This window comes from Procambarus clarkii, chromosome 75 (genome assembly GCF_040958095.1).
Source record: "Procambarus clarkii isolate CNS0578487 chromosome 75, FALCON_Pclarkii_2.0, whole genome shotgun sequence".
Taxonomy (NCBI): domain Eukaryota; kingdom Metazoa; phylum Arthropoda; class Malacostraca; order Decapoda; family Cambaridae; genus Procambarus; species Procambarus clarkii.
The window spans coordinates 3,779,048-3,804,676 of NC_091224.1; the positions used below are offsets into that span (position 1 = coordinate 3,779,048).

Genomic DNA, 25,629 nt, shown 5'->3' on the forward strand with positions numbered 1-25,629 from the left:
TTAAGGTGACCCTGCTACTGTTCCCCCACTATGGTCCCCTAATGTTAGGGTGACCCTGCTACTGTTCCCCCACTATGGCCCCCTAATGTTAGGGTGACCCTGCTACTGTTCCCCCACTATGGTCCCCTAATGTTAGGGTGACCCTGCTACTGTTCCCCCACTATGGCCCCCTAATGTTAGGGTGACCCTGCTACTGTTCCCCCACTATGGCCCCCTAATGTTAGGGTGACCCTGCTACTGTTCCCCCACTATGGCCCCCTAATGTTAAGGTGACCCTGCTACTGTTCCCCCACTATGGCCCCCTAATGTTAAGGTGACCCTGCTACTGTTCCCCCACTATGGTCCCCTAATGTTAGGGTGACCCTGCTACTGTTCCCCCACTATGGCCCCCTAATGTTAAGGTGACCCTGCTACTGTTCCCCCACTATGGTCCCCTAATGTTAGGGTGACCCTGCTACTGTTCCCCCACTATGGTCCCCTAATGTTAAGGTGACCCCTGCTACTGTTCCCCCACTATGGCCCCCTAATGTTAGGGTGACCCTGCTACTGTTCCCCCACTATGGCCCCCTAATGTTAGGGTGACCCTGCTACTGTTCCCCACTATGGTCCCCTAATGTTAGGGTGACCCTGCTACTGTTCCTCCACTATGGCCCCCTAATGTAAGGGTGACCCTGCTACTGTTCCCCCACTATGGCCCCCTAATGTTAGGGTGACCCTGCTACTGTTCCCCCACTATGGCCCCCTAATGTTAGGGTGACCCTGCTACTGTTCCCCCACTATGGTCCCCTAATGTTAGGGTGACCCTGCTACTGTTCCCCCACTATGGCCCCCTAATGTTAGGGTGACCCTGCTACTGTTCCCCCACTATGGCCCCCTAATGTTAGGGTGACCCTGCTACTGTTCCTCCACTATGGCCCCTAATGTTAGGGTGACCCTGCTACTGTTCCTCCACTATGATCCCCTATTGTTAGGGTGACCCTGCTACTGTTCCTCCACTATGATCCCCTATTGTTAGGGTGACCCTGCTACTGTTCCTCCACTATGATCCCCTATTGTTAGGGTGACCCTGCTACTGTTCCTCCACTATGGTCCCCTAATGTTAGGGTGACCCTGCTACTGTTCCTCCACTATGGCCCCCTAATGTTAGGGTGACCCTGCTACTGTTCCCCCACTATGGTCCCCTAATGTTAGGGTGACCCTGCTACTGTTCCCCCACTATGGTCCCCTAATGTTAGGGTGACCCTGCTACTGTTCCCCCACTATGGTCCCCTAATGTTAGGGTGACCCTGCTACTGTTCCTCCACTATGGTCCCCTAATGTTAGGGTGACCCTGCTACTGTTCCTCCACTATGGCCCCCTAATGTTAGGGTGACCCTGCTGCTGTTCCTCCACTATGGTCCCCTAATGTTAGCACTAGTGGTAATGGGAGGGTCATGACTAGTGGTGATGGGAGGGTCAGGACTAGTGGTAATGGGAGGGTCATGACTAGTGGTGATGGGAGGGTCAGGACTAGTGGTGATGGGAGGGTCAGGACTAGTGGTGATGGGAGGGTCAGGACTAGTGGTGATGGGAGGGTCAGGACTAGTGGTGATGGGAGGGTCATGACTAGTGGTGATGGGAGGGTCAGGACTAGTGGTAATGGGAGGGTCATGACTAGTGGTGATGGGAGGGTCAGGACTAGTGGTGATGGGAGGGTCAGGACTAGTGGTGATGGGAGGGTCAGGACTAGTGGTGATGGGAGGGTCAGGACTAGTGGTGATGGGAGGGTCAGGACTAGTGGTGATGGGAGGGTCAGGACTAGTGGTGATGGGAGGGTCAGGACTAGTGGTGATGGGAGGGTCAGGACTAGTGGTGATGGGAGGGTCAGGACTAGTGGTGATGGGAGGGTCAGGACTAGTGGTGATGGGAGGGTCAGGACTAGTGGTGATGGGAGGGTCAGGACTAGTGGTGATGGGAGGGTCAGGACTAGTGGTGATGGGAGGGTCAGGACTAGTGGTGATGGGAGGGTCAGGACTAGTGGTGATGGGAGGGTCAGGACTAGTGTTGATGGGAGGGTCGTGGGTCAGGACTAGTGGTGATGGGAGGGTCGTGGGTCCATGCTAGATACACAAGAACAGATTCATCCTGATGAAATTAATTACTAATCATGATTCACAATAATTAATGTTAAAAACTATAATTAACCCAGGTAGCGAGTCCCGACAACCCAATCAACCGAATTATACAAGTAAAAAAATATATTATTTGTTGCACAGTTCAAAGAAAATTAATAAGTTTCGTATTTTTTTGCAAGATTAATTTGCGTTGTTGAAGTTTTGTAGGAATTGATCAAGAGTTTGTTTGTCTATTGTGGTGATGACGGCTAGTGCTGTGGTGTGTTGATCTTCCTCACACACTCTCCGTGGTGTGTTGATCTTCCTCACACACTCAGTGGTTGTTGATCTTCCTCACACACTCACCGTGGTGTGTTGATCTTCCTCACACACTCTCCGTGGTGTGTTGATCTTCCTCACACACTCACCGTGGGTGTTGATCTTCCTCACACACTCTCCGTGGTGTGTTGATCTTCCTCACACACTCTCCGTGGGTGTTGATCTTCCTCACACACTCACCGTGGGTGTTGATCTTCCTCACACACTCTCCGTGGGTGTTGATCTTCCTCACACACTCTCCGTGGTGTGTTGATCTTCCTCACACACTCAGTGGTTGTTGATCTTCCTCACACACTCACCGTGGTGTGTTGATCTTCCTCACACACTCTCCGTGGTGTGTTGATCTTCCTCACACACTCACCGTGGTGTGTTGATCTTCCTCACACACTCTCCGTGGGTGTTGATCTTCCTCACACACTCTCCGTGGTGTGTTGATCTTCCTCACACACTCAGTGGTTGTTGATCTTCCTCACACACTCACCGTGGTGTGTTGATCTTCCTCACACACTCTCCGTGGTGTGTTGATCTTCCTCACACACTCTCCGTGGTGTGTTGATCTTCCTCACACACTCTCCGTGGGGTGTTGATCTTCCTCACACACTCACCGTGGTGTGTTGATCTTCCTCACACACTCTCCGTGGTGTGTTGATCTTCCTCACACACTCTCCGTGGTGTGTTGATCTTCCTCACACACTCACCGTGGTGTGTTGATCTTCCTCACACACTCTCCGTGGTGTGTTGATCTTCCTCACACACTCTCCGTGGTGTGTTGATCTTCCTCACACACTCACCGTGGTGTGTTGATCTTCCTCACGCACTCACCGTGGTGTGTTGATCTTCCTCACGCACTCACCGTGGGTGTTGATCTTCCTCACGCACTCACCGTGGGTGTTGATCTTCCTCACACACTCACCGTGGTGTGTTGATCTTCCTCACACACTCACCGTGGGTGTTGATCTTCCTCACACACTCACCGTGGTGTGTTGATCTTCCTCACACACTCTCCGTGGTGTGTTGATCTTCCTCACACACTCTCCGTGGTGTGTTGACCTTCCTCACACACTCACCGTGGTGTGTTGATCTTCCTCACACACTCACCGTGGTGTGTTGATCTTCCTCACACACTCACCGTGCGTGTTGATCTTCCTCACACACTCACCGTGGGTGTTGATCTTCCTCACACACTCTCCGTGGTGTGTTGATCTTCCTCACACACTCTCCGTGGTTGTTGATCTTCCTCACACACTCTCCGTGGTGTGTTGATCTTCCTCACACACTCTCCGTGGGTGTTGATCTTCCTCACACACTCACCGTGGGTGTTCAGAGTACCACCATTGTCCTGCTGCAGGAGTACCACCATTGTGTGAATCATGGGTCACCACCACCTACAGCGTCACCCCTGGTGTGAATCATGGGTCACCACCTACAGCGTCACCCCTGGTGTGAATCATGGGTCACCACCTACAGCGTCACCCCTGGTGTGAATCATGGGTCACCACCTACAGCGTCACCCCTGGTGTGAATCATGGGTCACCACCACCTACAGCGTCGCCCCTGGTGTGAATCATGGGTCACCACCTACAGCGTCGCCCCTGGTGTGAATCATGGGTCACCACCCACAGCGTCGCCCCTGGTGTGAATCATGGGTCACCACCCACAGCGTCGCCCCTGGTGTGAATCATGGGTCACCACCCACAGCGTCGCCCCTGGTGTGAATCATGGGTCAGCACCCACAGCGTCACCCCTGGTGTGAATCATGGGTCACCACCCACAGCGTCGCCCCTGGTGTGAATCATGGGTCACCACCCACAGCGTCACCCCTGGTGTGAATCATGGGTCACCACCCACAGCGTCGCCCCTGGTGTGAATCATGGGTCACCACCCACAGCGTCGCCCCTGGTGTGAATCATGGGTCACCACCCACAGCGTCGCCCCTGGTGTGAATCATGGGTGAGGGCTGGTAGTGGGGGCCGCTGGTGTGAACCATGGGCGAGGGCTGGTAGTGGGGGCCGCTGGTGTGAACCATGGGTGAGGGCTGGTAGTGGGGGCCGCTGGTGTGAACCATGGGTGAGGGCTGGTAGTGGGGGCCGCTGGTGTGAACCATGGGTGAGGGCTGGTAGTGGGGGCCGCTGGTGTGAACCATGGGTGAGGGCTGGTAGTGGGGGCCGCTGGTGTGAACCATGGGTGAGGGCTGGTAGTGGGGGCCGCTGGTGTGAACCATGGGTGAGGGCTGGTAGTGGGGGCCGCTGGTGTGAACCATGGGTGAGGGCTGGTAGTGGGGGCCCCTGGTGTGAACCATGGGTGAGGGCTGGTAGTGGGGGCCGCTGGTGTGAACCATGGGTGAGGGCTGGTAGTGGGGGCCGCTGGTGTGAACCATGGGTGAGGGCTGGTAGTGGGGGCCGCTGGTGTGAACCATGGGTGAGGGCTGGTAGTGGGGGCCGCTGGTGTGAACCATGGGTGAGGGCTGGTAGTGGGGGCCGCTGGTGTGAACCATGGGTGAGGGCTGGTAGTGGGGGCCGCTGGTGTGAACCATGGGTGAGGGCTGGTAGTGGGGGCCCCTGGTGTGAACCATGGGTGAGGGCTGGTAGTGGGGGCCGCTGGTGTGAACCATGGGTGAGGGCTGGTAGTGGGGGCCGCTGGTGTGAACCATGGGTGAGGGCTGGTAGTGGGGGCCGCTGGTGTGAACCATGGGTGAGGGCTGGTAGTGGGGGCCGCTGGTGTGTACACTAAGGTTTAAGAACATCACTCTGGTAATATAATTTTAGGCTCTCTTGGGTCCACTCTTTAAGGTGCTTATTTGCTTGTTGTGCTGCGGGGGTTGAGCTTCGGCTCTTTGGTCCCGCCTCTCAGCAGTCAGTCAACTGGTGTACTGGATCCTGAGCCTATTGGGCTCTATCATATCTACACTTGAAACTGTGTATGGAGTCTGCCTCCACCACATCACTGCCTAATGCATTCCGTTTAACTACTCTAGAAAGAACTTGTTCAGTGTGAATGTCTGTATGGGACTCATTTGGGAGACAGGTACTTGGGTACCTGTGTTCCCTAGTGCGTGTAATACCTGTGTTAAACTGTCTTAATCTATCTTATTAATTTCATCGAGAATCTTGTACGTGGTGATCTTGTCTCCCCTTTCTCTTCCGTCTTCCAGCGACTTGGGGTTTAATTCCCGTAGTCTCTCCTCGTAGATCATAACCCTCAGCTCGTCTTGTAGCAGACCTCTGAACCTTCCACAATTTACTGTTGTGTTTGACGAGATACAGACGCCATGCTGGAGCTACATACTCCAGGATAGGTCTGACATACGTGGTGTATAAGGTTCTGAATGATCCCTTACACCTTAAGTTTTCAAAGGCCGTGCCTATGGTGGCCAATCTGGCATATGCTGCTGCTGATATCCTCTCGATGTGGGCTTCAGGGGACAGCTCTGGCATGATATCATCCCCCAGGTACCCAAATGGAACCTAGTATCTGGCCTCCTCCTCCCTACACCTATCTTCAGTACTCAGGTTAGACTGTAATTGACATTTTTTGGACCATTCCTTCAGTTTGTCTAGATCTTCTTGAAGCCTCAAGCTGTCCTCCTCTCTTACTCCTTCTCATAATTTTGGCGTCGTCAGCAAACATTGAGAGAAATGAATTTATACCCTCCAGGAGATCATTTACATATATCAGAAACAGGATAGGACCGTGTACAGAGCCCTGTAGGACTCCACTGGTGACTTCACGCCAATCTGAGGTCTCATCCCTCACCGTAACTCCCTGCTTCCTATTGCTCAGATACTCCCTTATCCACTGGAGCACCTTACCAGCTACACCTGCTTGTCTCTCCAGCTTATGTACCAGCCTCTTATGCGGTACTGTGTCAAAGGCTTTCCGACAAGAAAATGCAGTCCGCCCAGCTTTTTCTTTCTTGCTTAATCTTTGTGACCTGGTCGTAGAATTCTATTAAGCCTGTAAGGCAAGATTTACCCTCCCTGAACCCGTGTTGTCGATTTGTCACGAAGTCCCTGCTCTCCAGATGTGCTACCAGGTTTTTTCTCACAATCTTATCCATCACCTTGCATGGTATACAAGTCAAGGACACTGGCCTGTAGTTCAGTGCCTCTTCCTGTCGCCCTTTTTGTATATTGGGGCCACATTCGCTGCCTTCCATATTTCTGGTAGGTCTCCCGTTTCCAGTGACCTACTATACACTATACAGAGTGGCAAGCAAAGTGCCTCTGCACACTTTCAGTACCCATGGCGAGATCCCGTCTGGACCAACAGCCTTTCTAACGTCCAGGGGCCAGATTCACGAAACCACTTACGCAAGCACTTACGAACCTATACAGCTTTTCTCAATCTTTGGCTGCTTTGTTTACAATTATTAAACAGTTAATGAGCTTTGAAGCACCAGGAGGCTGTTTAGAACAATAACAACAGTTGAATGGAAAGTTTTCATACTTGTAAACTGTTTAATATATGTAACCAAAGCCGTCAAAGATTGAGGAAAGATGTACACGTTCGTAAGTGCTTGCGTAAGTGCTTTCGTGAATCTGGCCCCAGATCCAGCAGGTGTCTCTTGACTTCCTCTCTCTTAATTTCAAACCCTTCCAAGGCCACCTGGTTTACTTCCCTTTCTCCTAGCACAGTGACCTCACCTTGTTCTATTGTGAAGGCCTCCTGGAACCTCTTGTTGAGTTCTTTACACACCTCTTTGTCATTCTCTGTATACCTGTACTCACCTGTTCTAAGTTTCAATACCTGTTCTTTCACAGTTGTTTTCCTTCTGATGTGACTGTGGAGTAGCTTTGGTTCGGTCTTGGCTTTGTTTGCTATATCATTTTCAAAACTTTTCTCTGTTTCTCTTCTCACCCTGACGTACTCATTCCTGGTTCTCTGGTATCTCTCTCTGCTTTCTGGTCTTCTGTTATTCCGGAAGTTCCTCCACGCCCTTTTGTTCAGTTTCTTTGCTTCCATACATGCCCTATTATACCATGGATTCTTCTTTTGCTTCTTGAATTTTTCCCTTTAGGCTGGGATGAACCTGTTTACTGCCTCCTAACACTTTTGGGTGAAATAGTCCATCATATCTTGTACAGACTTATCTCTAAGGTCTGTGTCCCAAGGTATTTCCCTTAGGAAACTTCTCATCTCCTCAAAATTTCCTTTTCGGTATGCCAACCTTTTGTTTCCTAGTTCTTTTTTTTTGGGAGATAATTCCAAGGTCTACCAGGTACTCAAAGTTCAATACACTGTGGTCACTCATTCCCAAGGGTGCTTCCATCTTAACTTCTCTTATATCCCACTCATTTAAGGTAAATATCAAATCGAGCATTGCTGGTTCATCTTCTCCTGTGTGTGTGTATTTACCTAGTTGTATTCACCTAGTTGTGCTTGCGGGGGTTGAGCTCTGCTCTTTCGGCCCGCCTCTCAACTGTCAATCAACTGTTTTACTAACTACTTTTTTTTTCTCCATCACACCACACACACACACACACCCCAGGAAGGAGCCCGTGACAGCTGACTAACCCCCAAGGTACCCATTTACTGCTTGGTAACGGGGCATTCAGGGTGAAAGAAACTTTGCCCATTCGTCTCTGCCTGGTGCGGGAATCGAACCCGTGCCACAGAATGAACGAGTCCTGTGCGCTATCAACCAGGCTACCAGGTCCCTGTGTGCGTGTGCGCGCGCGCGTGTCTGTGTGTGTTTATTTACTATTTGTGTCTGCAGAATCGAGCTATAGCTCTTGGCCCCTGCCTTTCTATTAATATCTACTATAAATATTTCTCTAAACCACACGCGCATGGACACATCCCCAGGAAGCAGCCTGAAGCAGCTGTTTAACTCCCAGGTACCTATTTAGTGCTAGGTGAACAGGTATATCTGGATGAAAGAAACTAAGCGGTTGTTTCCGCCTCCGCCGGGAATCGGATCAGAGCCATTAGGACCACAACCCCCAAGCGCTGTCCACTCAGCTGCGAGGCCCCTCCCCCCACAGGTGTGCGTGTGTGCAGGCGCGAGCGTGGGGAGGGAGGGACGCGCCACCAGGGGCCTGCTGTGGTGGCTGATGTGCAGGCGCGCGCGTGGGGAGGGAGGGAGGGAGGGAGGGAGGGACGCACCACCAGGGACCGTCTGTGGTGGCTGATGTGCGGGCGCGAGCGTGGGGGACACACCACCAGGGGCCGGCTGTGGTGGCTGATGTGTGGGCGTGCGCGTGGGGAGGGAGGGACACACCACCAGGGGCCGGCTGTGGTGGCTGATGTGCGGGCGCGCGCGTGGGGAGGGAGGGAGGGAGGGAGGGACGGACGCACTACCAGGGGCCGTCTGTGGTGGCTGATGTGCGGGCGCGCGCGTGGGGAGGGAGGGACGCACCACCAGGGGCCGTCTGTGGTGGCTGATGTGCGGGCGCGCGCGTGGGGAGGGAGGGACGCACCACCAGGAGCCGTCTGTGGTGGCTGATGTGCGGGCGCGCGCGTGGGGAGGGAGGGACGCACCACCAGGGGCCGTCTGTGGTGGCTGATGTGCGGGCGCGCGCGTGGGGAGGGAGGGACGCACCACCAGGGGCCGTCTGTGGTGGCTGATGTGCGGGCGAGTGCGTGGGGAGGGAGGGACGCACCACCAGGGGCCGGCTGTGGTGGCTGATGTGCGGGCGCGCACGTGGGGAGGGAGGGACGCACCACCAGGGGCCGTCTGTTGTGGCTGATGTGCAGGCGCGCGCGTGGGGAGGTAGGGACGCACCGCCAGGGGCCGGCTGTGGTGGCTGATGAGCGGGCGTGCGCGTGGGGAGGGAGGGACACACCACCAGGGGCCGTCTGTGGTGGCTGATGTGCAGGCGCGTGGGGAGGGAGGGACGCACCGCCAGGGGCCGGCTGTGGTGGCTGATGAGCGGGCGTGCGCGTGGGGAGGGAGGGACACACCACCAGGGGCCGGCTGTGGTGGCTGATGTGCGGGCGCGCGCGTGGGGAGGGAGGGACACACCGCCAGGGGCCGGCTGTGGTGGCTGATGTGCGGGCGCGCGCGTGGGGAGGGAGGGACACACCACCAGGGGCCGGCTGTGGTGGCTGATGTGCGGGCGTGCGCGTGGAGAGGGAGGATCGACACACCACCAGGGGCCGGCTGTGGTGGCTGATGAGCGGGCGCGCGCGTGGGGAGGGAGGGACGCACCGCCAGGGGCCGGCTGTGGTGGCTGATGAGCGGGCGTGGGGAGGGAGGGACACACCACCAGGGGCCGGCTGTGGTGGCTGATGTGCGGGCGCGCGCGTGGGGAGGGAGGGACACACCACCAGGGGCCGGCTGTGGTGGCTGATGTGCGGGCGTGCGCGTGGAGAGGGAGGGATCGACACACCACCAGGGGCCGGCTGTGGTGGCTGATGAGCGGGCGCGCGCGTGGGGAGGGAGGGACACACCACCTGGGGCCGGCTGTGGTGGCTGATGTGCGGGCGCGAGCGTGGGGAGGGAGGGAGGGACGCACCACCAGGGGCCGTCTGTGGTGGCTGATGTACGGGCGCGCGGGTGGGGAGGGAGGGACACACCGCCAGGGGCCGGCTGTGGTGGCTGATGTACGGGCGCGCGCGTGGGGAGGGAGGGACACACCGCCAGGGGCCGGCTGTGGTGGCTGATGTGCGGGCGCGCGCGTGGGGAGGGAGGGACGCACCGCCAGGGGCCGGCTGTGGTGGCCGATGTGCGGGCGCGCGCGTGGGGAGAGAGGGAGGGACACACCACCAGGGGCCGGCTGTGGTGGCTGATGTGTGGGCGCGCACGTGGGGAGGGAGGGACGCACCACCAGGGGCCGGCTGTGGTGGCTGATGTGCGGGCGCGCGCGTGGGGAGGGAGGGACGCACCGCCAGGGGCCGGCTGTGGTGGCTGATGTGCGGGCGCGCGCGTGGGGAGGGAGGGAGGGACGCACCGCCAGGGGCCGGCTGTGGTGGCTGATGTGCGGGCGCGCGCGTGGGGAGGGAGGGACGCACCGCCAGGGGCCGGCTGTGGTGGCTGATGTGCGGGCGCGCGCGTGGGGAGGGAGGGACGCACCACCAGGGGCCGGCTGTGGTGGCTGATGTGCGGGCGCGCGCGTGGGGAGGGTGGGACGCACCGCCAGGGGCCGGCTGTGGTGGCTGATGTGCGGGCGCGCGCGTGGGGAGGGAGGGACGCACCACCAGGGGCCGGCTGTGGTGGCTGATGTGCGGGCGCGCGCGTGGGGAGGGAGGGACGCACCACCAGGGGCCGGCTGTGGTGGCTGATGTGCGGGCGCGCGCGTGGGGAGGGAGGGACGCACCACCAGGGACCGGCTGTGGTGGCTGATGTGCGGGCGCGCGCGTGGGGAGGGAGGGACGCACCACCAGGGGCCGGCTGTGGTGGCTGATGTGCGGGCGGGCGCGTGGGGAGGGAGGGACGCACCACCAGGGGCCGGCTGTGGTGGCTGACGATAAACAACTCTTAACAACAAAGAAACTCGCCGCCTTTTGTGTATCAGACCCATAAAATGTTTCCCAGTTCCATTAAGCAACAGCTCCTGTGTTGTTGTTGTTGTTGTTGTTGTTGTTGGATGGGGAGGCCCTCCTTGTGCTGGCGTGGGGTGTTGGGGGTGTTGGGGGTGTTGGGGAGAGTGGGGAGTAGGTGGAGTAGCAGGCAGTGGAGGCAGCAGCAGTTAGTGGGGAGAGGAGCAAGGAATGTGTAATAGGAGTCAGTGTGAGGGTGACAGGTTGCGAGGAGTGTGCGATGTGACACACTACTAGTGTGTGTGTGTACTCGCCTATTTGTGCTTGCAGGATCGGGCTTTAACTCTTGGACCCGCCTTTCTATCCGTTGGTTGTCTAATGCAATAACTCCTGACCAATTTCCCGACCATACCTGCTGTTAAAGCTGTGAATGGAGTTAGCCTCTACAATTTGCTCCTTTAGGTTATTCCATTTACTCACTACCGGCACGCTAAGGGAAAACTTTCTAACATCCCTATGACACATCTGAGTCTCGAGCTTCCATCCCTGTTCCCTTGTTCTGTTGATATTCATTGTAAACATTTCCTCTGATTCCACCTTGTCAATCCCTCTAAGTATTTTATTCGTCTGTATCATTGCCCACCCAGATCACCTGCCCACCAAACATACACCAACACCACCAGATCACCAGCCCACCAAACATACACCAACACCACCAGATCACCAGCCCACCAAACATACACCAACACCACCAGATCACCAGCCCACCAAACATACACCAACACCACCAGGTCACCAGCCCACCAAACATACATCAACACCACCAGATCACCAGCCCACCAAACATACACCAACACCACCAGATCACCTGCCCACCAAACATACACCAACACCACCAGATCACCAGCCCACCAAACATACACCAACACCACCAGATCACCAGCCCACCAAACATACACCAACACCCCCAGATCACCAGCCCACCAAACATACACCAACACCACCAGATCACCAGCCCCACCAAACATACACCAACACCCCCAGATCACCAGCCCACCAAACATACAGCCACACCACCAGATCACCATCCCACCAAACATACACCAACACCACCAGATCACCAGCCCACCAAACATACAGCCACACCCCCAGATCACCAGCCCACCAAACATACATCAACACCACCAGATCACCAGCCCACCAAACATACACCAACACCACCAGATCACCAGCCCACCAAACATACAGCCACACCCCCAGATCACCAGCCCACCAAACATACACCAACACACCCAGATCACCAGCCCACCAAACATACACCAACACCACCAGATCACCAGCCCACCAAACATACAGCCACACCCCCAGATCACCAGCCCACCAAACATACATCAACACCACCAGATCACCAGCCCACCAAACATACACCAACACCCCCAGATCACCAGCCCACCAAACATACAGCCACACCCCCAGATCACCAGCCCACCAAACATACACCAACACCACCAGATCACCAGCCCACCAAACATACACCAACACCACCAGATCACCAGCCCACCAAACATACACCAACACCACCAGATCACCAGCCCACCAAACATACACCAACACCCCCAGATCACCAGCCCACCAAACATACAGCCACACCCCCAGATCACCAGCCCACCAAACATACACCAACACCACCAGATCACCAGCCCACCAAACATACAGCCACACCCCCAGATCACCTGCCCACCAAACATACACCAACACCACCAGATCACCAGCCCACCAAACATACACCAACACCCCCAGATCACCAGCCCACCAAACATACACCAACACCACCAGATCACCAGCCCACCAAACATACACCAACACCCCCAGATCACCAGCCCACCAAACATACACCAACACCACCAGGTCACCAGCCCACCAAACATACACCAACACCACCAGATCACCAGCCCACCAAACATACACCAACACCCCCAGATCACCTGCCCACCAAACATACACCAACACCACCAGATCACCAGCCCACCAAACATACACCAACACCCCCAGATCACCAGCCCACCAAACATACACCAACACCACCAGATCACCAGCCCACCAAACATACACCAACACCCCCAGATCACCAGCCCACCAAACATACACCAACACCCCCAGATCACCAGCCCACCAAACATACACCAACACCCCCAGATCACCAGCCCACCAAACATACACCAACACCCCCAGATCACCAGCCCACCAAACATACACCAACACCACCAGATCACCTGCCCACTAAACATACACCAACACCACCAGATCACCTGCCCACCAAACATACAGCCACACACCCAGATCACCAGCCCACCAAACATACACCAACACCACCAGATCACCTGCCCACCAAACATACACCAACACCCCCAGATCACCAGCCCACCAAACATACACCAACACCCCCAGATCACCAGCCCACCAAACATACACCAACACCCCCAGATCACCAGCCCACCAAACATACACCAACACCCCCAGATCACCAGCCCACCAAACATACACCAACACCCCCAGATCACCTGCCCACCAAACATACACCAACACCACCAGATCACCTGCCCACCAAACATACACCAACACCACCAGATCACCAGCCCACCAAACATACACCAACACCCCCAGATCACCTGCCCACCAAACATACACCAACACCACCAGATCACCTGCCCACCAAACATACACCAACACCACCAGATCACCAGCCCACCAAACATACACCAACACCCCCAGATCACCTGCCCACCAAACATACACCAACACCACCAGATCACCTGCCCACCAAACATACACCAACACCACCAGATCACCTGCCCACCAAACATACAGGTGGTGTAGGGTGGGGTAATAAGGGACGCTCCTACATGATGGTGAGCATGAGGGGGTCGAACCCTGACCCGCCTGTGACCCTCTCCACCACAGTTCACTATGACATTGTCGCCAGTGTCTCGCCTCCCTCACCCCACACACACACACACACACACACACACACACACACACACACACACACACACACACACACACATACACACACACACATACACACTCTCTTGTTTTTTTTACAAACAGATTGTGTCAACACAACAATTACCAACATTGGCACTAATTGCCAATTAAAGGGCTCTACAAATATGCCCTAATTATTAATATTCCAGACCTCTGGCGGCCGGATATACGGGAATTAAGTAATTGTTTACTTAACCGGACAGACAACATGGCCGGATAACGGGTGTGGCCACCTCAGTCTGTTATTACGGGGGTGGGGGAGGGGGGGAGTTAATATAATCAATAAACGCATGCAAGTTAATTCTTGGTCATTAATGGTCAGTTGTAATCCATTATAGCATTTTAATTTGAAGTCATAGGCCATTACTAATTACTTGTAACGTCCATTACAACAATTAATAATTAACAACAGGTTCGAACCACTACAACAGGTTCGAACCACTACAACAGGTTCGAACCACTACAACAGGTTCGAACCACTACAACAGGTTCGAACCACTACAACAGGTTCGAACCACTACAACAGGTTCGAACCACTACAACAGGTTCGAACCATTACAACAGGTTCGAACCATTACAACAGGTTCGAACCATTACAACAGGTTCGAACCATTACAACAGGTTCGAACCACTACAACAGGTTCGAACCACTACAACAGGTTTGAACCACTACAACAGGTTCGAACCACTACAACATGTTCGAACCATTACAACAGGTTCGAACCATTACAACAGGTTCGAACCCTCAACAAGGCCCTTATGGATTTATTCATGTGATACATCACGTTATTGTTATTTCTGATAGTATAACATGTGTTACTATTGTGTGTGCAGACGGCCAGTCACAATAACCTGGTTGAACTAAAGACTCGCAGTCCATACAACTACAGGGAAGTGACGACGGTTCTGTCCATCCTGGACCATTGTTAAGTCCAGGATGGTCAGGCACGTTGTTACTTCCTCTCACATGTGTGGTGGGTACCCCATTAGTGCCCCACTGGTGGTGGTGTGTACCCCATTAGTGCCCCACTGGTGGTGGTGTGTACCCCATTAGTGCCCCACTGGTGGTGGTGTGTACCCCATTAGTGCCCCACTGGTGGAGGGTACCCCATTAGTGCCCCACTGGTGGTGGTGTGTACCCCATTAGTGCCCCACTGGTGGTGGTGTGTACCCCATTAGTGCCCACTGGTGGTGGTGTGTACCCCATTAGTGCCCACTGGTGGTGGTCTGTACCCCATTAGTGCCCCAACTGGTGGTGGTGTGTACCCCATTAGTGCCCACTGGTGGTGTGTACCCCATTAGTGCCCACTGGTGGTGGTGTGTACCCCATTAGTGCCCCACTGGTGGTGGTGTGTACACCATTAGTGCCCACTGGTGGTGGTGGGTACACCATTAGTGATCACTGGTGGTGGTGGGTACACCATTAGTGACCACTGGTGGTGGTGTGTACCCCATTAGTGACCACTGGTGGTGGTGGGTACACCATTAGTGACCACTGGTGGTGGTGTGTACCCCATTAGTGCCCACTGGTGGTGGTGGGTACCCCATTAGTGCCCCACTGGTGGTGGTGTGTACCCCATTAGTGCCCCACTGGTGGTGGTGGGTACACCATTAGTGACCACTGGTGGTGGTGGGTACACCATTAGTGACCACTGGTGGTGGTGGGTACACCATTAGTGACCACTGGTGGTGGTGTGTACCCCATTAGTGCCCACTGGTGGTGGTGGGTACCCCATTAGTGCCCCACTGGTGGTGGTGTGTACCCCATTAGTGCCCCACTGGTGGTGGTGTGTACCCCATTAGTGCCCCACTGGTGGTGGTGTGTACCCCATTAGTGCCCCCTGGTGGTGGTGGGTACCCCATTAATGCCCACTGGTTGTGGTGGGTACCCCATTAGTGACCACTGGTGGTGGTGTGTACCCATTAGTGCCCCCTGGTGGTGGTGGGTACCCCATTAGTGACCACTGGTGGTGGTGGGTACCCCATTAGTGACCACTGGTGGTGGTGGGTACCCCATTATTGACCACTGGTGGTGGTGGGTACCCCATTAGTGACCACTGGTGGTGGTGGGTACCCCATTAGTGACCACTGGTGGTGGTGGGTACCCCATTAGTGACCATTGGTGGTGGTGTGTACCCCATTAGTGCCCCCTGGTGGTGGTGGGTACCCCATTAGTGCCCCCTGGTGGTGGTGGGTACCCCATTAGTGCCCACTGGTGGTGGTGGGTACCCCATTAGTGCCCACTGGTGGTGGTGGGTACCCCATTAGTGCCCACTGGTGGTGGTGGGTACCCCATTAGTGCCCACTGGTGGTGGTGGGTACCCCATTAGTGCCCACTGGTGGTGGTGGGTACCCCATTAGTGCCCACTGGTGGTGGTGGGTACCCCATTAGTGCCCACTGGTGGTGGTGGGTACCCCATTAGTGCCCACTGGTGGTGGTGGGTACCCCATTAGTGCCCACTGGTGGTGGTGGGTACCCCATTAGTGCCCACTGGTGGTGGTGGGTACCCCATTAGTGCCCACTGGTGGTGGTGGGTACCCCATTAGTGACCACTGGTGGTGGTGTGTACCCCATTAGTGCCCACTGGTGGTGGTGTGTACCCCATTAGTGCCCACTGGTGGTGGTGTGTACCCCATTAGTGCCCACTGGTGGTGGTTTGTACCCCAATAGTGCCCACTGGTGGTGGTGTGTACCCCATTAGTGCCAACTGGTGGTGGTGTGTACCCCATTAGTGCCCACTGGTGGTGGTGTGTACCCCATTAGTGCCCACTGGTGGTGGTGGGTACCCCATTAGTGCCCACTGGTGGTGGTGTGTACCCCATTAGTGACCACTGGTGGTAGTGTGTACCCCATTAGTGCCCACAGGTGGTGGTGTGTACCCCATTAGTGCCCCACTGGTGGTGGTGTGTACCCCATTAGTGCCCACTGGTGGTGGTGTGTACCCCATTAGTGACCACTGGTGGTGGTGTGTACTCCATTAGTGACCACTGGTGGTGGTGTGTACCCCATTAGTGACCACTGGTGGTGGTGGGTACCCCATTAGTGCCCACTGGTGGTGGTGTGTACCCCATTAGTGACCACTGGTGGTGGTGTGTACCCCATTAGTGCCCACTGGTGGTGGTGTGTACCCCATTAGTGCCCACTGGTGGTGGTGTGTACCCCATTAGTGCCCACTGGTGGTGGTGTGTACCCCATTAGTGACCACTGGTGGTGGTGTGTACCCCATTAGTGACCACTGGTGGTGGTGTGTACCCCATTAGTGACCACTGGTGGTGGTGTGTACCCCATTAGTGACCACTGGTGGTGGTGTGTACCCCATTAGTGCACACTGGTGGTGGTGTGTACCCCATTAGTGACCACTGGTGGTGGTGTGTACCCCATTAGTGACCACTGGTGGTGGTGTGTACCCCATTAGTGACCACTGGTGGTGGTGTGTACTCCATTAGTGACCACTGGTGGTGGTGGGTACCCTATTAGTGACCACTGGTGGTGGTGTGTACCCCATTAGTGACCACTGGTGGTGGTGTGTACCCCATTAGTGCCCCACTGGTGGTCGTGGGTACACCATTAGTGCCCCCTGGTGGTAGTGTGTACCCCATTAGTGACCACTGGTGGTGGTGTGTACCCCATTAGTGCCCACTGGTGGTGCTGTGTACCCCATTAGTGCCCCACTGGTGGTGGTGGGTACACCATTAGTGACCACTGGTGGTGGTGGTGTGTACCCCATTAGTGACCACTGGTGGTGGTGGTGTGTACCCCATTAGTGCCCCCTGGTGGTGGTGGGTACCCCATTAGTGCCCACTGGTGGTGGTGGGTTCCCCATTAGTGACCACTGGTGGTGGTGGGTTCCCCATTAGTGACCACTGGTGGTGGTGGGTACACCATTAGTGACCACTGGTGGTGGTGGGTACCCCATTAGTGACCACTGGTGGTGGTGTGTACCCCATTAGTGCCCCACTGGTGGTGGTGGGTACACCATTAGTGACCACTGATGGTGGTGGGTACACCATTAGTGACCACTGATGGTGGTGGGTACACCATTAGTGACCACTGGTGGTGGTGGGTACACCATTAGTGACGACTGGTGGTGGTGGGTACCCCATTAGTGACCACTGGTGGTGGTGGGTACCCCATTAGTGACCACTGGTGGTGGTGGGTACACCATTAGTGACCACTGGTGGTGGTGTGTACCCCATTAGTGCCCACTGGTGGTGGTGGGTTCCCCATTAGTGACCACTGGTGGTGGTGGGTTCCTCATTAGTGACCACTGGTGGTGGTGGGTACACCATTAGTGACCACTGGTGGTGGTGGGTTTCCTATTAGTGACCACTGGTGGTGGTGTGTACCCCATTAGTGCCCCACTGGTGGTGGTGGGTACACCATTAGTGACCACTGATGGTGGTGGGTACACCATTAGTGACCACTGATGATGGTGGGTACACCATTAGTGACCACTGGTGGTGGTGGGTACACCATTAGTGACCACTGGTGGTGGTGGGTACCCCATGAGTGCCCCACTGGTGGTGGTGGGTTCCCCATTAGTGCCCACTGGTGGTGGTGGGTACCCCATTAGTGACCACTGGTGGTGGTGGGTACCCCATTAGTGACCACTGGTGGTGGTGGGTTCCCCATTAGTGACCACTGGTGGAGGTGGGTACACCATTAGTGACCACTGGTGGTGGTGGGTACACCATTAGTGACCACTGGTGGTGGTGTGTACACCATTAGTGCCCACTGGTGGTGGTGGTGGGTACCCCATTAGTGACCACTGGTGGTGGTGGGTACACCATTAGTGCCCACTGGTGGTGGTGGTGGGTACCCCATTAGTGACCACTGGTGGTGGTGTGTACCCCATTAGTGACCACTGGTGGTGGTGTGTACCCCATTAGTGCCCACTGGTGGTGGTGTGTACCCCATTAGTGCCCCACTGGTGGTGGTGGGTACACCATTAGTGACCACTGGTGGTGGTGGTGTGTACCCCATTAGTGACCACTGGTGGTGGTGGTGTGTACCCCATTAGTGCCCCCTGGTGGTGGTGGGTACCCCATTAGTGCCCACTGGTGGTGGTGGGTTCCCCATTAGTGACCACTGGTGGTGGTGGGTTCCCCATTAGTGACCCCTGGTGGTGGTGGGTACACCATTAGTGACCACTGGTGGTGGTGGGTACCCCATTAGTGACCACTGGTGGTGGTGTGTACCCCATTAGTGCCCCACTGGTGGTGGTGGGTACACCATTAGTGACCACTGATGGTGGTGGGTACACCATTAGTGACCACTGATGGTGGTGGGTACACCATTAGTGACCACTGGTGGTGGTGGGTACACCATTAGTGACGACTGGTGGTGGTGGGTACCCCATTAGTGACCACTGGTGGTGGTGGGTACCCCATTAGTGACCACTGGTGGTGGTGGGTACACCATTAGTGACCACTGGTGGTGGTGTGTACCCCATTAGTGCCCACTGGTGGTGGTGGGTTCCCCATTAGTGACCACTGGTGGTGGTGGGTTCCTCATTAGTGACCACTGGTGGTGGTGGGTACACCATTAGTGACCACTGGTGGTGGTGGGTTTCCTATTAGTGACCACTGGTGGTGGTGTGTACCCCATTAGTGCCCCACTGGTGGTGGTGGGTACACCATTAGTGACCACTGATGGTGGTGGGTACACCATTAGTGACCACTGATGATGGTGGGTACACCATTAGTGACCACTGGTGGTGGTGGGTACACCATTAGTGACCACTGGTGGTGGTGGGTACCCCATGAGTGCCCCACTGGTGGTGGTGGGTTCCCCATTAGTGCCCACTGGTGGTGGTGGGTACCCCATTAGTGACCACTGGTGGTGGTGGGTACCCCATTAGTGACCACTGGTGGTGGTGGGTTCCCCATTAGTGACCACTGGTGGAGGTGGGTACACCATTAGTGACCACTGGTGGTGGTGGGTACACCATTAGTGACCACTGGTGGTGGTGTGTACACCATTAGTGCCCACTGGTGGTGGTGGTGGGTACCCCATTAGTGACCACTGGTGGTGGTGTGTACCCCATTAGTGACCACTGGTGGTGGTGGGTACCCCATTAGTGACCACTGGTGGTGGTGTGTACCCCATTAGTGACCACTGGTGGTGGTGTGTACACCATTAATGCCCACTGGTGGTGGTGGGTACACCATTAGTGACCACTGGTGGTGGTGTGTACACCATTAGTGACCACTGGTGGTGGTGGGTACCCCATTAGTGACCACTGGTGGTGGTGGGTACCCCATTAGTGACCACTGGTGGTGGTGTGTACACCATTAGTGACCACTGGTGGTGGTGTGTACCCCATTAGTGCCCACTGGTGGTGGTGGGTTCCCCATTAGTGACCACTGGTAGTGGTGGGTTCCCCATTAGTGACCACTGGTGGTGGTGGGTACACCATTAGTGACCACTGGTGGTGGTGTGTACCCCATTAGTGCCCCACTGGTGGTGGTGGGTACACCATTAGTGACCACTGATGGTGGTGGGTACACCATTAGTGACCACTGATGGTGGTGGGTACACCATTAGTGACCACTGGTGGTGGTGGGTACACCATTAGTGACCACTGGTGGTGGTGGGTACCCCATTAGTGCCCCACTGGTGGTGGTGGGTTCCCTATTAGTGCCCACTGGTGGTGGTGGGTACCCCATTAGTGACCACTGGTGGTGGTGGGTTCTCCATTAGTGACCACTGGTGGAGGTGGGTACACCATTAGTGACCACTGGTGGTGGTGGGTACATCATTAGTGACCACTGGTGGTGGTGGGTATACCATTTGTGACCACTGGTGGTGGTGGGTACACCATTAGTGCCCACTGGTGGTGGTGGTGGGTACACCATTAGTGCCCACTGGTGGTGGTGGTGGGTACTCCATTAGTGACCACTGGTGGTGGTGTGTACCCCATTAGTGACCACTGGTGGTGGTGGGTACCCCATTAGTGACCACTGGTGGTGGTGTGTACCCCATTAGTGACCACTGGTGGTGGTGTGTACCCCATTAGTGACCACTGGTGGTGGTGTGTACACCATTAGTGCCCACTGGTGGTGGTGTGTACACCATTAGTGCCCACTGGTGGTGGTGGGTACACCATTAGTGACCACTGGTGGTGGTGGGTACCCCATTAGTGCCCACTGGTGGTGGTGGGTACACCATTAGTGACCACTGGTGGTGGTGGGTTCCCCATTAGTGACCACTGGTGGTGGTGGGTACACCATTAGTGCCCACTGGTGGTGGTGGTGGGTACCCCATTAGTGACCACTGGTGGTGGTGTGTACCCCATTAGTGACCTCTGGTGGTGGTGGGTACCCCATTAGTGACCACTGGTGGTGGTGTGTACCCCATTAGTGACCACTGGTGGTGGTGTGTACACCATTAGTGCCCACTGGTGGTAGTGGGTACACCATTAGTGACCACTGGTGGTGGTGTGTACACCATTAGTGACCACTGGTGGTGGTGGGTACCCCATTAGTGACCACTGGTGGTGGTGTGTACCCCATTAGTGACCACTGGTGGTGGTGTGTGCACCATTAGTGCCCACTGGTGGTGGTGGGTACACCATTAGTGACCACTGGTGGTGGTGTGTACCCCATTAGTGCCCACTGGTGGTGGTGGGTACACCATTAGTGACCACTGGTGGTGGTGGGTACACCATTAGTGCCCACTGGTGGTGGTGGGTTCCCCATTAGTGACCACTGGTGGTGGTGTGTACCCCATTAGTGCCCACTGGTGGTGGTGGGTACACCATTAGTGACCACTGGTGGTGGTGTGTACCCCATTAGTGCCCACTGGTGGTGGTGGGTACACCATTAGTGACCACTGGTGATGGTGTGTACCCCATTAGTGCCTACTGGTGGTGGTGGGTACACCATTAGTGACCACTGGTGGTGGTGGGTACACCATTAGTGCCCACTGGTGGTGGTGGGTTCCCCATTAGTGCCCACTGGTGGTGGTGGGTTCCCCATTAGTGACCACTGGTGGTGGTGTGTACACCATTAGTGCCCACTGGTGGTGGTGGGTACACCATTAGTGACCACTGGTGGTGGTGTGTACCCCATTAGTGCCCACTGGTGGTGGTGGGTACACCATTAGTGACCACTGGTAGAGGTGAGTACACCATTAGTGACCACTGGTGGAGGTGGGTTCCCCATTAGTGACCACTGGTGGTGGTGGGTACACCATTAGTGACCACTGGTGGTGGTGGGTTCCCCATTAGTGACCACTGGTTGTGGTGGGTTCCCCATTAATGACCACTGGTGGAGGTGGGTACACCATTAGTGCCCACTGGTGGTGGTGGGTACACCATTAGTGACCACTGGTGGTGGGCAGGAAGGAACAGGCAAATATACAAGTGAGGTGAGGAGCAGGGAAGAGAAGGTAAGAGTGAGGTGAAAGGTAAGAATGGTAAGAATAAGAACAGGGGGTCGCCTTAAGTCAGGTCACGTTTGTTATGAAGGTTGGAACATGATAGTATGTACCGTGACAGGGAAGAGTCAACACCAACATAGACATAGTCCATCATGTCTTGTTCCGTCTTAGTTCTCACTTCTCTCTCCCATGGTATTTCTCTTAGGAATTTTCTCATCTCCTCATAATTTCCCTTTTGTTATGACATTTCCTTGTTTTCTAGTTCGTTTTGAGGGGGAGATTACTCCTAGTTCTTCCAGGTACTCAAAGATCAGTACACTGTGATCACTCATTCCCAAGGATCCTTCCTACTTAACTTTCCTTATATCCCACTCATTTAGGATAAATGTCAGAACGAGCATGGCTGGTTCATCCTCTCCTCTCATTCTTGTAGGTCCCTTGATGTGCTGGCTTAGAAAGTGTCTTGTTGCCCTGTCCAGAAGCATAGCTCTTCATGTGTCGGTCCTCTATGTGGGTCTCTGTTCTCCCAGTTTATATTTATGATTAGTAGTCTAGATCCATTCCTATTTGCGACAGAAGCTGCTCTCACTCTATTGTATGACACACACACAGTGTATTGTGTGTGTGTGTGTGTGTGATGGGAATATTTGCAGCACTCACACTCAGTAATCCAGGGCAACATGGTTGAAACATCAACTGGAGTAATGTTTGAGTGAGTTGGTTTGAAAATTAAAATTCAATATTTTGGTCGACTGAATAAGACTAGGAAAGTTATGCTCATCAATTTGTAGCTTGTAAATCAAAATTCTCTTTACTAAAAAAAAACTCTTTAAATCTTCTAGTGCTCATTAACCTCGCATACACCATCAGTTTCCTATTTCTTTAAAATATCCGCCATAATCACAACAGTCATCATGTAAGATCACTGTCATATATATATATATATATATATATATATATATATATATATATATATATATATATATATATATATATATATATATATATATATATAAAGATGTATATGTATTACTGAAAACTCCACACCCCAGAAGGGACTCGAACACAGACAGCCAGGAGCACAATACAACTGGTGTATATGGTACCTTAACCACTGGGCCATCGGTGACCGTACAAAAGACGATGGTAGCCGAGGCTATATTTTCCCCACCGTCCCGATGGCACTTGGTGGTAATCTTGGTCATTGTTATTTCATCAAATCGCCTCACTTTGTGGGGCCACGGGAGCAACACAAATGCAAACAAGCTAGGGGGCATTAGATTGGTTTTAGAAAAGTTATTCAATGTCAACCAATATTTTATGTCTAGTTGTATATAAAAAAGGCTGCACTTGTTCCAAATATTCAGTACTGCAGCGTAAATAGAGAGGGAGATATATATATATATATTTTTTTTTCAACGAATTTTACACATTTTCAAGTGTGAATAAAAAAAAACACCTTTCAGATATAATCATTCTATGACACTTTTCTGACACATTAACATATTATAAAGGATCCGGAGGTAGGGAGTTTCCATAACATCTTTAGTTTTCCTATTACAAATATTCAGAGTTCCCCCCAAAATTATGCAAATATGTCATATTTATTGCTATTATAAAATCAATAAATAAACTTAGGAAAAAACGATAAGTTGGGAGTTTAGAGACGTACACTTTACATATAAGGTGTAAGTTTCATATAAATTGAATAAAAAATGAAAGAGTTATTCAAACTTTTATGTTAGTTGAAAACATTGAAAATAAATAAGAAAATAATAAAGTCTAAGGTTCTACCATATGTGGCTGAGGTTGACATCAACCAGTTTTCTACAAAATTGGTACCCTTACAGATAGCCTTATGTGCAGTCTGCTGTATAAGTTTCATGCAAATCGTCTGATAAAAAAACAAAAAACAAAAAATTGGAAAAAAATTTATCTTAATTTTTTTTCTAATAAAACTAATTATAATATTTTTTTAATATATGCTATTGTGATAGCTGAGAGTCATAGATATGATTTCTGTTGACACTTGTGTTTGATAATCGTTTTTGACCATTTTGGAATAATATTGACACCTATTTATGCTACGATGCTGAGACTTGGACCACATGAAACTCTTTTCATGTACAACTCGTCAAAAACGTTTGAGTGAAATCGAACCAGTTTTCATTAAATGCATTTTTGGGGGGAAATCGAGATCTAATGCCCCCGAATATATAATATATATATATATATATTGTGACGGTAACGCGTTGGTGTTCGGCTGTTTAAGGCTAGGGGTATGGCCTCGTCACATAGTTATAAAAAAAAATAGAAAAACTGGAACTTCGTCTGTGGTAAGGTAAGGAGAAGACACACAAAACACAAGTAAACTTTAACAATGAAATTTTAATTACGTTAAATAAATCAAAACATGAAAATAATGCACAAACAAATTCTTATAATAAAATCAATGAATCAAAATAATAAGAATACTTAAATGACACAATGAAAAGTTACGTTAAGGCAAAATAACAAGAAGTGCAACACAAAGGTAAGTGGGAGGTGCTGGAATATTGGCTTAAAGCCACCACCTCTCTCAGTACACGCTAACGTCTAGCTGGGAGGAGTGCTGGCTACGAAAGCACTGAACATTCTGAGGACTGATGTTGGGGCGACCCCAGACATCAGGTAGTATTGGGGGGGGCGAGGCAGGTGCAGCCAGACCGGCGACCAATCAGCGGAGCCGTAGCGATCAACGGGTAGTTTGGTGGTTGGAGTTCGAACAGGTGGCTGGCTGCATACGTTTCTGCTCACCCTGGCAAGCCTTGCTGGTGTTGTTGTCGTTGTTGGACATTTCTTCCATAGTCTTTTTATATAATTGTGAAGACGTAATTATGGAGGGAAGAGCAGGCTCAATCTCTTGAAGGAGATTATCGTCACAATATATATATATATATATATATATATATATATATATATATATATATATATATATATATAATATATATATATATAATATATATAATTTCGTGGCAACATGGAGATAGGTTCATCAGTTTGTGTCAAGATGAATAATGGTTTTTACTAAAATTCTTAAATGCTTTCTCAGCAAAGACAGTCACTTATTTCTCAAGTTAACGAACTGTATAAATTAAGTCTTGATTGCCTGTAATAAATCATGCCGTCCTCCTAATAGAGCGTCGCATTATGACGTTCACTCCACCTACGGCCAAACATTGTCGTAGTAGAAAATGGCAGCGGCTTACGGCTCCTCAGAAAACGGGACAGAAAACTGTCCCGTTTTCTGTTTGGGGTCCTCTGGTAGGTTAGGATAAGGGCACTCTAGTGTGCCAGTTTCTTGACGTT

General features: G+C 53.1%; 1 protein-coding gene across 1 annotated transcript; it reads right to left on the minus strand.

The window, feature by feature from the left end:
• Nucleotides 1-1,391: 1,391 nt before the first annotated feature.
• Nucleotides 1,392-23,486, minus strand: LOC138356941 (uncharacterized). Its single transcript, XM_069313475.1, has 2 exons — nt 23,388-23,486; nt 1,392-2,099 (listed from the first exon to the last, which is right to left on the minus strand). The coding sequence occupies exons 1-2, from the start codon at nt 23,484-23,486 to the stop codon at nt 1,392-1,394; spliced, it is 807 nt and encodes a 268-aa protein (XP_069169576.1).
• Nucleotides 23,487-25,629: the final 2,143 nt, after the last annotated feature.

Coding starts and splice junctions, on each gene's coding strand:
- LOC138356941 (XM_069313475.1), bottom strand. CDS start 23,486: ATGACCAAGATTACCACCAAGTGCCATCGGGACGGTGGGGAAAATATA. Junction 2,100..23,387: donor CCGATGGCCCAGTGGTTAAG/GTACCATATACA, acceptor TTGTGTATCTAG/CATGGACCCACGACCCTCCC.